This window comes from Varanus komodoensis, unplaced genomic scaffold (assembly GCF_004798865.1).
Source record: "Varanus komodoensis strain SLA01 unplaced genomic scaffold, ASM479886v1 scaffold78, whole genome shotgun sequence".
NCBI classification, from domain to species: domain Eukaryota; kingdom Metazoa; phylum Chordata; class Lepidosauria; order Squamata; family Varanidae; genus Varanus; species Varanus komodoensis.
Window position 1 is genome coordinate 2,555,489 of NW_025336455.1, and position 12,946 is coordinate 2,568,434.

Below are 12,946 nucleotides of genomic sequence, written 5' to 3' on the forward strand. Positions count from 1 at the left end.
CCCCCCCCCCGGCGGCGGCGCCCACATGCTGGAGCAGCCTCCGGGACGGGCTGGGCTCCTTTTCTGTCACAGCCGGTGCCCGCGAAGCTGTGTCCATGGCAACCCCAGTGAGGGCTCTGCGCTCTCAGCTGCCCCGCCCCCTGCCCCGCCGGGGGATGTTTGGGGAGCCCCCCCAGCGGCCGAGGGAGCCTGTGGGTGCTCCCACTGCGAAGAGGGTTTCCGTCCGGCCCTGTGTGGGCAGGGGGTGGCCTGGCACCCCTCCCCGATGAGCTGGGCCTGACTTGACCGGCGGCAGCCTGGCCTTGCCTCCACTGGCCGTGTCTTCGTGGTGTGGGCCTTGCCGCACCCACCCCTCACTGGAGAGGGGGATGAAGGCGGGTCTGGGGTCCCAGCACTCAACCCCCACCGGGACATGCCTGAGCCCCTCATTTCTGTCGGCACTGCATCCTGGGTTCTTGCAGCCAGGGACAGTCCAGATTTGGCTTTGCTGGAGGGCTTCTTTGCCTGGAAATGACCCCCCTCCCCAAGATATGGACTGGTGTTGTGGGCCTTACGTTGGAGGGGAGGGAACCGGTGCGATATGGTCACCTTGGGATCTGAACTGCGCGGGAGGCCAGGGCAAGACGTTCCGGAGGAGGAGTTCTTCCCTGTGTCGAGGACACACAGTTCCGCAGAGGGAGCCAGTACCTGGTCTGAGCCCAACCTCGTCTTGGGAACATGCGTAGGAACCCAGGCGCATGCGCAGGGCCACCCTGTGACAGAGAAGGAAATGTGGGAGGCCATCAAGCGAAGTGCTGTAATAGCCCTACGCTGACTGGATACATGCATGTGCTGGTTCTCGGCATCCTAAACCGCCGTGGCCTAGAAGTGTTGGTCATGGAATCAACCAGAGCGGGGGCAAGCCCCGGGTCCATCCTCGTGCGGGCGGAGATGTTGTAGAACTGATGAGAGGGTGACCACAGCACTGTCTGATTTAATGCATCTTAAAGTGGAAGGTGGCCAAGGGGGTCCAGTAGAGTTGGAGTTGACTTTAACAATGGGAGCCTGTGTATAACGCGAGAACTGGACGGACAAAAAGGCAAGTCGGAAGGGTGAAATCCCACTGGAGGCTGGTCAAGACGCTCCGGCAGTGTGGGCTGCACAAGTCAGGAAAGGGTGCGCCAAGTCCAGGAGGTCACCAGCACTGTCCGCCGTCCGTTTGTTTAAAATGTTTGTATTTCGTCCACTACCAGATAGGCTCAGGACAGTTTAATGAGCAGCACCAAGAAACAAGGCCATCTTCAGGAAATGGAAGTATTGCCCAAATTTAGAAAATGGGGGAGCATGAACTTGCGCAGGGGAGATGCAAGTGGAGGCTAAAAGATGCAAGGGGGGACTTGGAGGAGCGCAGCTCTAACAACGTCCGGTCGCCAATAAAGAATTCTGTAAATGCATCAGAAGAAAGAAACCAGCTAGAGAGGCAGCTGGGCTCCTGGACTGTAGTGGAGGTAAATAAGTACTAAAGAAGAGAAAGGAGATCGAAGAAGCTGAATTAATTATTTTCCTCTGTCTTTGCCATGGGGGATACCAGACAGATGCTTTTTCCTGAACGCAGACAGTCTGAGGGGGCTGGGCCAGGCAGTGGTGACAAAGGGTAAAAGTTAGAAGATCAGTGGACGCAGCTGGTATCCACTCTGGCGTTCCTGGGGTGCCCAGATACGAGATTTCTGGCATTCTTGGGAAAGTATGTAGCATGTCCCAACATCAGCCTCCATACCGGAGGACTGAAGAATGGCCAATGTAACACCAATTTTTTAAAAGCAACATAGGGCAATGCAGGGAATTACAGATTACAGACCAGTTAGCTCCTTAACTTTTGTTCTAGGTAAATTGCTTGAAATCATTGTTAAAGATAGAGTTGGTAAGGTCATAGAGGGACAAGCCCTGTTGAGAAAGAATCAGCATGGCTTCCTCAAGGGGACATCCTGTCCCCCCACCCTACTGGAGCTCTTTGCGTGTGTCAGCCAGCATGCGGATGGGTGATCCAGGGGACATGGTTTACTCGGACTCCCAAAAGGCTCCTGACAGAGTCCCTCACCAAAGATTCCTGAGCAGACTTCGCATGCAGGTGGCGTTCTCCTGCGCTTCAGTATCTAGCTAAAGATCCAAAAGCAGAAAGCAAGTTCCCAGGCTCCAGTGAAGCAGAATGCTGTTAAAATGGACCTCGTGCACAGTCTGGCTTGAGCCCCCTGGGCATCTCTGAGGGCGTCTGTGTTGTCTTCTAATATCTTTGATAAATCATGGAGAACAGGAGAAGTGCCTGGTGACTGGAGGAGGGCTAGGGTTGCCCCATCTTCAAAAAAGGGGGAAAAGAACCTGGGAACTACAGACCAGTTAGTCAGACATCAATCCCTGGAAAAATTCTGGAAAAAAATTTTAAAAATCAGCCTGCAAGCACCTTGAGGAAAGTGCAGTGATTAATAAAAGCCAGCATGGATTACCAATAGTCAATCCTGTCAAGCTAGTTTAATCTCCTTTTTGACTGGGTAACCTCTCAAAGTGGAAATCATGTTGACATCATCTACCTCAACATTACCAAATTTTCTGCAGAGGGCCCCATGGCATCTTTGATAAGCAAACTAGCAAAAAGTGAACTCGATTGAAAAACAGGTGGGTCCAAAATTGGTGGCTAAATTGGACACAAAGCCAAATCAATAGCACCGTCTCAAACTGGAGAAGGCTTAGTGCTGGGGTACCAAACATTCAGTCCTGGGCCCAGTGCTTTTCAGCATCTTTATTAATGATTTAGATGAAGAACTACAAGGAAAAATAATCAGATTTGCAGACAGTGCAAAACTGTATAGTGAATATCCTGGAAGACAAAATGAAGATCCAGGGAATGATCTTATGAACTTGAACACTGGGCTGAAACCAGCAGAATGAGATTCAGCAAGGACAAGTGCCAAGTTCTCCACCTAGAAAAAAGAAACCAAAGGCATCAATACAAGATGGGGAACACGTGGCTGAACAGAACTGGAAAGGAAAAAGGCCCGGGAGTTCTTGTGGAGAGCAGGCTAACCATGAGCCTACAGTGTGATGCAGCTGCCAAAAGGGCAAAGGCCATTTTGGGATGCATTAACAGAAGCATCACTTCCAATTCACAAGAAGTAATAGTTCCCCATTACTCTTCACTAGTCAGACCTCATCTGGAATACTGTGTCCAGTTCTGGGCACCAAGATCCAAGAAGGATGCAGGAAAATTAGAAATGGTCCAGAGGAGGGCAACAAAAATGATCCAGGGTGTGGAAACGCGGCCTTATGAGGAGAGACCGAGAGAACTGGACATGTTCAGCCTTGGGAAGAGAAGACCGAGGGGGGGCATGATATCCCTCTAGAAGTACCTCAAAGGCTGCCACAAAGAGGAAGGCCAAGATCTCTTCTTGCTGATGCCAGAGTGCAGGACATGGAATAATCAAGTCAAGCTGCAACAACCCTGATTCAGGCTGGGCATCAGGAAAAGCTTCCTCAGAGCAATGCAACAGTGGAACCAGCTGCCTGGAGAGGTGGGGGGCTCTCCCACACTGGAGGCATTCAAGACAGAACTGGGCAGCCCTCTGAGTGGGACGGTGTGACTTGGTGTCCTGCAAGAGCAGTGGGTGGGACCAGATGGCCTTCTGGCCCCTTCCAGCTCTGCTGTCCTGTGATCCTGCAGCAACTTGTATCCCATTTGGGGGGAAATCGGCACGTTTGCGATGAGATGCTACTGGGGTGGAGTCGGTCAGAACTAGGGCAAGGCGGCCTCTCGCACTCCCTGCGTAGTACTGACCACCATCTTTGCTCGCGACCCTCCCGGCGCCTGGGGAGGGGGTGCCTGGCCCGCCCCCGGATCTGCTCGTTCCTGGTGTCCAGCTGCCCCTTGCACGGGCAGAGCACTGCCAGACCTGCGGAAGGGCCTGCTGGTGCCTTGCCTTGGGCTGCTCTCTCGGGGACTGGGAAGAGGCCCGCCTGGCCCTCCTCACCCAGCCTGGCTGGGTCGACAGCCCCAGCCCCCAGCCGCCAAGGCTGCCCCTGGGCGTGCCGGCCAGGCTGCCTGTGGGGGGAGGGCAGGTGCTGCTTGGGCCTGGCCACAGGGTCATGCGCAAGGGCCCAGGCCTGACCGGAAGGGCATGGGGAGGCAGCAGTCCGGCAGTGCCTTCAGGCCAGGGAGAGGATGCGGGTGGCACAGGGCAGCCGCCCCTCCTCTGTGGGGTGCCCAGGCCAAGCCCGGAAGGACCAGCTCCTCGTGCCACGGAGGCCCACGTAGTTGCAGGAGGGCTGGCCGGGCTCGTGTGTGCCAGGCTGAGAGAAGCCCCTTCCTGGGCTGCCTCCGGGTGCAGCCAGTGCTGCTGCTGAGGGGCCTCCAGTCGGCGGTGCCGGGCAAGGCACTTCCCCGCCACCCGGTCCAGCCCGTGGCCCTGCCTTGGCTTGCCCCTCGTTCCGCTGCCTTGGCTTGCATGGCTGCCCCCCCTTGCTGGGCCCGAGTGCCCCCACAGGCCAGGCCTGTCTCCGGGGGGAGCTCCCCGCCTTCCCAGCTCTAATCCTGGCCTCTCTCTGCAGGAGGTGATGTCTGCCCGACGGAAGGAGAAGCCGAAGATGGCCGAGGACACCTCCAGCGGCGGCAGCAGCAGCTCCCCCAACCCTGGGGACACGCTGCCCTGGAACCTCCCCAAGCACCAGCGCACGAAGCGGACCAAGGCGGCTGCCGGCAATGGCACGGTGCTGGACCCCGCGGAGCGGGCCGTCATCCGCATTGCAGGTGGGGGGCGCTGGGGCGTCCTGGGCATGGGGCGGTCTCGCCCGGTTGGTTTGGGGGCAGGAGGGCACGAGGTTGTCTGGCTGTGACCCGGGTGTGGTCACCAAGATCGTTCGTGGGCAACTCTGGGGCACGGCGGGAGGTGGCTTCTGATGGGGGCTTGGCCCCCTTGCCGTGCTTCCGCCGCTTTGCCGTTGCCGCGCCGCTGGAGAGCATCGGGCTGCCCTCGCCCTTGAGGGGCAGTGTGGTTTGCATTGTGCGAGCCCCTGCGCGGGCCCTTTGCTTGCCCGGGCCAGGTGGCACCCCCTGCCTGCCCGGGCAAGGCCGGGGGACCACGCTGCCGCCACAGGCCAGCGGCCCTCGTCCTGGGACAGCCCCCGCGAGCATCTTGGCGCTGTGGAGCGACGCGCGAGACCCGCCTGCTGATGCGTCACACGCTGCCACCCCTTCCGGAAGGAAGGCCTGGCCGGCTGGCTCACCCCTCGGGCCGATCTGGCCAGGCGGCTGTGGTGGGGCTGGGGGCTGCCCGGACCCTCTGCTGCCCCCCTGCGCGGTGGGCGCTTTGGCTGTTGTGGGTTGGTCTAGTTGGAGCCAGCTGGTCCTCAGGGCTGCTCGAGCCGAAGGCGCTGCTTTGCAGCCCGAAGGTGTCGCGATTGTAGCAGGAGTCCGGACGCGTTTGCCCCCGCTCGCCACCCCACCTTGCTACCCGTGGGCCTGGCTGGCCGAGCCCTTCCTGGCAGCGGTTGTAAGAGGGACGGGAGAGCAGCCGCCTCGCCTCGCCTCGCCTCGGAGGTGCCTGTTCTCGGAGCGGCCAAACAGATGCCCAGAAGGGAGGGCCCAGAAGTGTGGGGAGAGCAGCCTGCCCTTGGGGGCTGCAGCAACTGGCCCTTGGGGCACCCAGCCGCAGGGGCTGGGACCACTAGAAAACCGTTCCGGCCAGCAGCCAGGGTGGCCTTTTCCTTCAGTAAATTACCTAGTCCCCTTTCAAGGTCGTGTGATATGCAGCAGCTGCAGTGAACTGGGCCGCTCTGGCGCCTCTCTTGCAGCACAGAACCACTTGCGAATCGGCAAAAGGCGCTTCTTCCAGTGCAGACTGCAGCGGGACCCCCTTCGCATCGCCCCGCTTCGCCCCACCCTTCTCCCTCCGCCATGTCAGCGCTGCTTGAGCTCCGTCGTCCAGCAGCCTCTGTTGCTGCCTGTATCTGGTTTTGTTTGCAGCAATCCACCCCTCAAATTTCTCTTTCTTTTTCTGCACCCATCGTTGTCCGCTTGCATTTTTGTGTTCACAGTTCAGTGGCCTTTTTGTTCTCTTCCTTTGGGCAACACTTGGACACTGCCCGTGCGTGTCCGTGTGCTCTTCGGTTTATGGGTTGCGCGTAGAGAGGTTTCTGTTGTGTGTAGTGTGGCACATTTTGGGGAGCTTTGGCTATAGAAATGCGGTGAATGAGAGGAGAGACTGCTGCTCTCTGGAGGAGGCTCGTGTGCTTCCATGGCACTCGGAATCCCGCCCCTTCTGCGCTTCGCCATGTGGCCTGGGGCTGCTGATGGGCTGCCCCACGGCTGGGTGGCTGGGGATTCGGTGCCAGGTGCGTTGGGCGGCCGCAGGTGCCGAGGACTGACCTGGGCACACGCGTGTGTGCCCTTGCACACGGGATGGCCCTTCCCGCTCCTTACTGGCCCATGGAGGGGGCTCCCGTGTGCATCCCCGCCGGCCCTCCCTGCTGAAGGCCAGCGTGGGCCCGGCAGCCGCCCGGCTCTCAGCCGCACGGTGATGCTGCCACCGTGCGGGACGGTCGGTGCGATGCCAAGGGGGACCGTCCCTGCTGCTTGTCTCTTCAAATCAAGCCCTGTTTTTCTTTTGAATCGGGGACAGACGTGATGGTCTCCCGCTTAACAGGCAGCTCCCCACACGACGGAGCGCTCGAGGCCGAGAGTTAGTGTACCACAGCCCGGCGAGCGTGCCGGCGCGCAGCATGTCCTTCTCCGGGAGCCCGGGGCTGCGTCCTCTGGCCAGAACCCACAGGGCCAGGCAGCAGCTGCGGGTTCCTGCCGCCTTCCTCGAGGCACCCGCTGCAGCTCCTGAATCCGGCCCAGCGTGCCCCGCTCGTGATCCCTGCCCCCTTCCTGGCCTGTGGCTTGCCGGGGCCCGTCCTCGGCCCTGGTGGGCTCTGGGTGGCGTGCAGACCTGGCCTGCCCGGCGCCCTGAGCTCCGGCCCAGCCTTGACTCTGCCCCGGCCCTGGCCCAGACATCTGGTTGGTGGGTGACGGGGCCCGTGGCGGGCACGCAGCTGTGGGCACGACGAGGGCACGGCAGGCTGGGCTCCCCACGCCGCTTGCGAGCGGGGAGGAGTGTGCAGCCGGACTGCCGGCTCCCCTTGGAGCAAAGCCTCGGAGCAAGAGGGGGCCGCTCTTCCGAGTCCAGGCAGCAGGGAGTGCAGAGTCCCTTCGAGGCGGGGGCGTGGGCGGGGGGAGCATGAAAGAGAAGGGAGCGAAGGTGCAGGAAGTCCTTTCGGCCAGGAGACACCCCTTTGCCAAAGGGCAGTCCGTCACGTCGGCTCCCGGCCACTCCCGTCAATGTGGCTGTGGGGCCGGTTGGTTCACTGGCACGTGCTCCGTGTGCTCTGGTGTGCATCGGGGCACACATCCCGCGTGGCTCGCGTGGCCAGGGCGCGGTGGTGTCGGGAACCCGGCCGCGCTCCTCCTCTGCTGCGAGCGGAACACGAAGGCCTCGCCTCTGCGTGGCTGCTGTGATCGTTGCCACCCGCCGCTCGTCTCCGGCGTCTCCCCGTTTGTGCTGCTGGCCCCTCGTGCCTCGCTCGGCGACCTGGTCGGGGGCGGAGGCCGCAGCGCAGGGCCAGGCCCCTGTGGGGGCCACTGAGTCGCCCTGCCAAGACTGCCACGGGCTGCTCTTGGGGGACCCGGGTTTCCGCCGACCCTGCTGGACTGTCACTACGGACGTGGCAGAGGGAGCCCAGGTACCGTAGGGCGGTGCTGAGGGGGCAGTCGCTGGCGCCACTTGTCCCAGTAGAGGCACATCCCTGCAGGTGGAGGTTGCCCCAGGCTGAGGTGACGTGGGCCAGAGTGCTGGGCAGCAGGGAGGGGAACTGCAGCCCCCCAGGACCCTGCTCACAAACACGGGCTGGTAGCAGCACCTGCCTGCCGACTGCTCCTTGGCCACGCGGCGGAGTCCAGGGCGGTTCCTGTGGCGTCTCGCCCGGCCCCCTCTGGCTCCAGCTGTCCTTTCCATGCAGCGGGCTAGCGTAGCACAGACTTGGCCAGAGCAGCATTTCTCCCAGCTCGCCCCAGAGGCGGAAAGAGGCGCCAAACAGAAGCGAGCCTGTGAAGCGCATTTGCGGGTGTCGTGCGTGCATGGGCCGCCCAGGCTCACGCTCCGTCCTCCTGCGTGCACGTGATGTACATCTGGCCAGGTGGACGGCCGTGTGGGACTCGGCCGGACCGCCGGGCTCTCCAGTGCGCTGGAAGAAGAACGTCCTCGGAGAAGGAGCTTAATCATTCAGGAGCACATGGAATCTGTTAAATACCATAGAGGCTGTATGTGAGGAAAGAGTGAACGCTGGTGTAAGAGCAGCGGATGCTTTTACAGCTTTGGAGTGTGTCGAATGGCCAACAATAAAGATTTTGATGGAATCGCCACGATTTGGAACACGATTTAAAGGTGCAGGAAATCAATTCAGAAAATTTCTCAACAGTGATAGTGAATGATGGTATGATGGAGCAATTCTCCCTCGGTCGAGGTACCAGACACAGGCGCCCCCTTTCCCCCAATATTGTTTGCTTTAGTGATCAAATTATTAGCAAATAGTATTAGGAATGGCAGTATAAGGTGGATGTTCTTGCTGTTGATACTTGATTAATTTATACTGTTAATTTATAATATAATTTATATTATTTTAATTGAAGTTATTTATGTTTGTGAGCCGCCCCGAGGCTTCGGCGAATGGGGCGGCATAGAAATTTTCTAAATAAACAAACAAACAAGAAAGGATCCATGCAAAGCTATGGACCTGGTTAAAATACATTTGGAAGAATTCAGAGAGATAATGGGTTTAAAGATTAATTGAGATAAATCAGATGATGCTATTTAATTGTGAGAAAGAAGAGAAAGAATTGGGAGTAAATTTGAAGTTAGAATTTGCAGAATTATTAAGTACTTAGGTATACATATTGAAAAAAATTACAATGTTTAAAAAAGAATAATTTTGATAAACTGAAATATGAAATAAATGAGAAAATGAGTGAATTTAGGAAGATTGGATTATCATGGTTTGGTAGAACAGCAGTATTCAAAATGAACATCTTACCTAAGATAAACGTGTTGTTTCTTAAATTACGGATTAAATAGATAAAGATTTGAAAAAATTGCAAGGTAAGATGAATAAGTTTTGTAATGGGGATAAAAAACCAAGGATTAATTTTAAAAGATGGCGTTCGATGCAGACAGTGCCCGGTCTTGCGCTTGGAAAGACGTTGGTGAAGCCTGGCAAAACGCCGCGTTCACCTGTCGAAGCAAATCAGGCTGGCTGGCCGGCAGCTCGGCACCCCGAAGCCCTTTCGCGGCGGGCGAGGAAGGGGCGCGCGCGCGTCCTTGGCCCGGGGGGCGGGCGGGCGGGCGGGGGGCTCCCCGGGGCAGCCGGGCAGCCCCTGCAGGGGAGGGGGCGCGGGAGGCTGGGGGCGCCGCGCCTTCCCTCCCGGGCCGCTGCGCGGCGCCCGATCCCCGCCGCGGCCCTCGCGAGGAGCCCCGGCAGCTCTTGCCTTCCGGCGGCGGGCGGCGGCAGCCCCGCGGGGAAGCTGGGCCTGGCGAGGCCCCGCGCGACCCCCCGTCCTTGCCTCCCAGCAGCGCTCTCGGGCGAAGCACGTCGCGGCGGGGCGCTCTCCCCAGCGCAGCGGAGCAGCGGCTCGGAGGGAGGCGGCTGCAGCCCCGGCGGAGCCGAGCGAGCGAGCGAGCGACCCCCGCGCCCTGCGCGCCAGCCCGCCAGCCCGGAGCTGCGCCCGCGCCCCCTGAGAAGCCCTTGGACCGCCCCCCCCCCGCCGGCGGGCCCTCGGCCCAAGGACAGAGCCGGGCGGGGCGGAGGGGCTGGCCGGTGGCCGGGGGGGGGCCTCGCGCGGGTGCGTCTCCGGGAGACGACCCCCCCCCGCTTTTGCGCCTCTGCGGTGGGGAGGGGCGAGGGCGGGGAGGACCGCCGGGCCAATTGATCCGGGCGGGCAGCGCCTCTCTGGGACCCAGCGCTCGCTCGGGGAAGCCCAGAAGCCGCTGCAGAGCTCGCAGCCTCGGTGCGGTCCAGGCCAGCCTAGCCTGACCCCTGCCCACCCTCCCGCCAGCAGCCAGGCGCTGCTGGGCTCCCTTTGGTGGCTCGCCACGCTGGGTGGGGGCCGTGGGCCTCCCTCTGTTGCCGGGGCAGGCATGCGGCTCAGCTCGGGGCTCCCTCCGCCGGCTGGCGATCATGGGTGGGTGGGTGGGTGGGCGGGCCGCGCCGCCTGCAGGGGCTGCAGAAGGCCTCTCCCTGCAGCAGCGCTGCTGCCCGGCCCCTTCCCGGCCACCTGCGCTCTGATCTGGGCCTGCACGGTGCTGGCCAAGCGTGGCTGCGGCCGTGTCCAGCAGCAGGGCTGGGGTTGGCCTTTCGCCTGGTGGCCCCCACCGGGGACAGAGCAGCCAAGGGCCTGCGGAGCTGCGCCAAGAAGCGCCCGCACTCGGCAAAGGGATCTTTCAGGGTTGCCTGTGGAAGCGAAAGGCGGGGCTGGGCCGGCCCGGTGCCCAGCAGCATCCCCAGGGTGGGCTGGCAAGCACCTGCCCAGCCCGGTGGGAGACCCGTGGAGGACTGACCCGAGGCAGGGCAGTGCCTCCCGTTGGCATGCAGGGGTTCCCCAAAACGGCTTTGCAAAATGTTTACAGACGCTGGCAGAGCAGCTTCTGATCAGTATAGGACTCCAAATCTTCTTCAGGACAGATTGAGGTGCAGGATTATCGACCAGCGAGAGCCACCTTGGCCTCCATGTTTTCCCTTGTTCTTGCATTTCTGCTGGCAAGGAACTTGCGGTGGCTTCCGCGGTGGTCCTCCCCTTCTCCATGCCGCCATCCCAGCGGCCCTGTGGGGTGGGCTAGGCTGAGGGTGGGTGCCTGCTCCAGGGCCAGCCTGTGTCCTATGGCTGAGGCGGGACCAGAACCCAGACCTGCCGAGGCCCAGGCCAACCCCCGAAGATGGCGCCTTCCTCCAAGCCTGTAGAGGAACCGCTAGGCCAGCAGCCCCGACGTGCCCCCTGCCAGCACCGCCCTCCTCTGTCAGTGAAAGAAGCAGAGCTTAACTGGGGGGGGGGGGGGGCAGATCCCTGTTGAAGGTGTCGCCCCCCTTCTTGTAATCACAATAAACTTATCAGAGGAAGGTCATTCAGGATCAACTGAGGATCAATGGGGCAGGCCTACCTGGCCCCAGAGCTCCTTCCCCACTGGGTGGGGGCTGCTGAGTTGAGTGGGTCGCCAAGGCTCTGTGGGGGGGGGGCATCATGGGAGGCTGACAAAAGGCCCTCCTGGGGCAGGGAGCAGCCAGCGTGTACAGCCTAGCACACTGGGACTGCAGAGCTGCCCACTCCTCCAAGATGGGGGGGCACTTCCCCCTTTCCTTTCGGCTCTGCCAGGTGCCCTGGGCCCTTCGTCGGTGCTGCTTGGCTCCACAGGGGCTGGACTTGCTCCTGGAGAGGAGGGGTCGGCGCCTGCCTCCACCCAGCCCGACTTGCACAAGCTCTTCCCTTGGAGCTCCTCAGCAGGGAGCCCCCGAGACGGAGCAAGCGTCCAAGCGGCTGCCCTGACACGGCGCTCTGGGGAAACGGCTGAGAATGCCGAGAAGCCTCTCCGCCTGGCCGCCACAGTGCGTGCCTGCGCCTGCGAGAAGCCACCGGGGCCCTGCCGCCCGTCCAGGGCACGGGCCTCTGCGGCATCCACCCTGCCGCGGGGGCTCGCCCAGGCTGGCCCCTGCAGGAGGACCCCCACGCCTCGGCGGCGCCTGCCACGGGGGCTGCTCTGCAGGATGCGGCAGCAGAGGCATTCTCGGCTTCTCCAGGGCTCAGCCTCCTGGGGAATTCTTGGAGAGGGCGTAGGGTGCTTGCAGGCCTGGGAAAGGAGCAAAGATTGACCTGTTTTTAAGAAAAAGATGGGGGGGCAGATATGGGAAGCTGCTGGGGCTGCTGCCAGGCAGAGCTGGTGGCCAGTGACAAGGGCACGGAGGGCGCCGAGGGCAGGGCTGAGCCGGGCTGCACGCTGGACGAGTCGTGCCGGCAGCCATGCCTCCTCTGGCCTTTGCCGGAGCTGCCAGGCTGGTCTGCCCCAGAGACCCCGGGACGTGGACGCGGCATTCCTCGCCTTCAGCAGGACGCTTGAGCGGGCTTGCGCTGAGGGCCTTGTTGGCAGGCGGCTGAAGGGTGGCCTCGTCCCGGCCGGCGGGGCAGCAGCGGCTCATGCAAGGCGGCCCCGCAGTTTGTTTCCTGCTTGGCGGAAACCCGGCCTGGGGGAGCGCCTGCTCTGCTCTGGTGCCAGAGGGGCGGCGCTCTCGTGTCCCGGCTGCTGAGGCAGCTGGGCAGGGGGGTGCACTGTGCTCCCGCCCTGGTTGTGGGTTCCGATCTGACCGCCCGAGGGAGCAGAATGCTGAGCTGGGCGGCCTTCGGTGAGTGCAGCAGTTCTCATGCCCTGAGGTGCCTTTGCGGAGCAGGAGCTGGGCTGCCCGGAGAGCGTGGGCTGGGCTGCTGAGTGGCATCAAAACGGGGCCGACACGAATGGGCCCCGCTGCAAGGCGCCTGCTCAGGCGGCGTTCTGGGGCAGCGCGGCGTCCTGCCCGAGGGAAGCGCTTGCGGGACGGTTGCGTGCGCGGGCCAGTTGCATCTGCGAGACCCTGCCCAGTCCTGGCACCACATTTGAGGGAGGACGTGGCCAGGCTGGAACATGTCCAGCAGAGGAAGGCCGCGTGACCCCCGAGATCCGGTCCCTCGCTGGAAATGCGCTTTATCTGGCCAGCCCCAGGAGTCGAAACCTGGCAACTGAACAGCTGCCGCAGCAAAGGACTCTGGGGGAAAGCCCCTCCTCAGCCTGGCCCAGGTGGCGAGGGAGGGGCTGCAGGTGCAGGTGCTCGTCTTGGCGGGGAGACGGGGGGGGGGGGCTCGGCTGGCCCC

General features: G+C 61.6%; 1 protein-coding gene across 2 annotated transcripts in view; it reads left to right on the forward strand.

The window, feature by feature from the left end:
* Positions 1 to 4,575: 4,575 nt before the first annotated feature.
* Positions 4,576 to 12,946, forward strand: part of PLEC (plectin) — a 79,470-nt gene continuing 71,099 nt past the window's right edge. For both annotated transcript variants that reach the window (XM_044453289.1, XM_044453290.1), the window contains exon 1: positions 4,576 to 4,774. In XM_044453289.1, the coding sequence (XP_044309224.1) occupies positions 4,582 to 4,774 (193 nt within the window). In that variant the 5' untranslated portion in view covers positions 4,576 to 4,581. The remainder of the gene's footprint in view (positions 4,775 to 12,946) is intronic.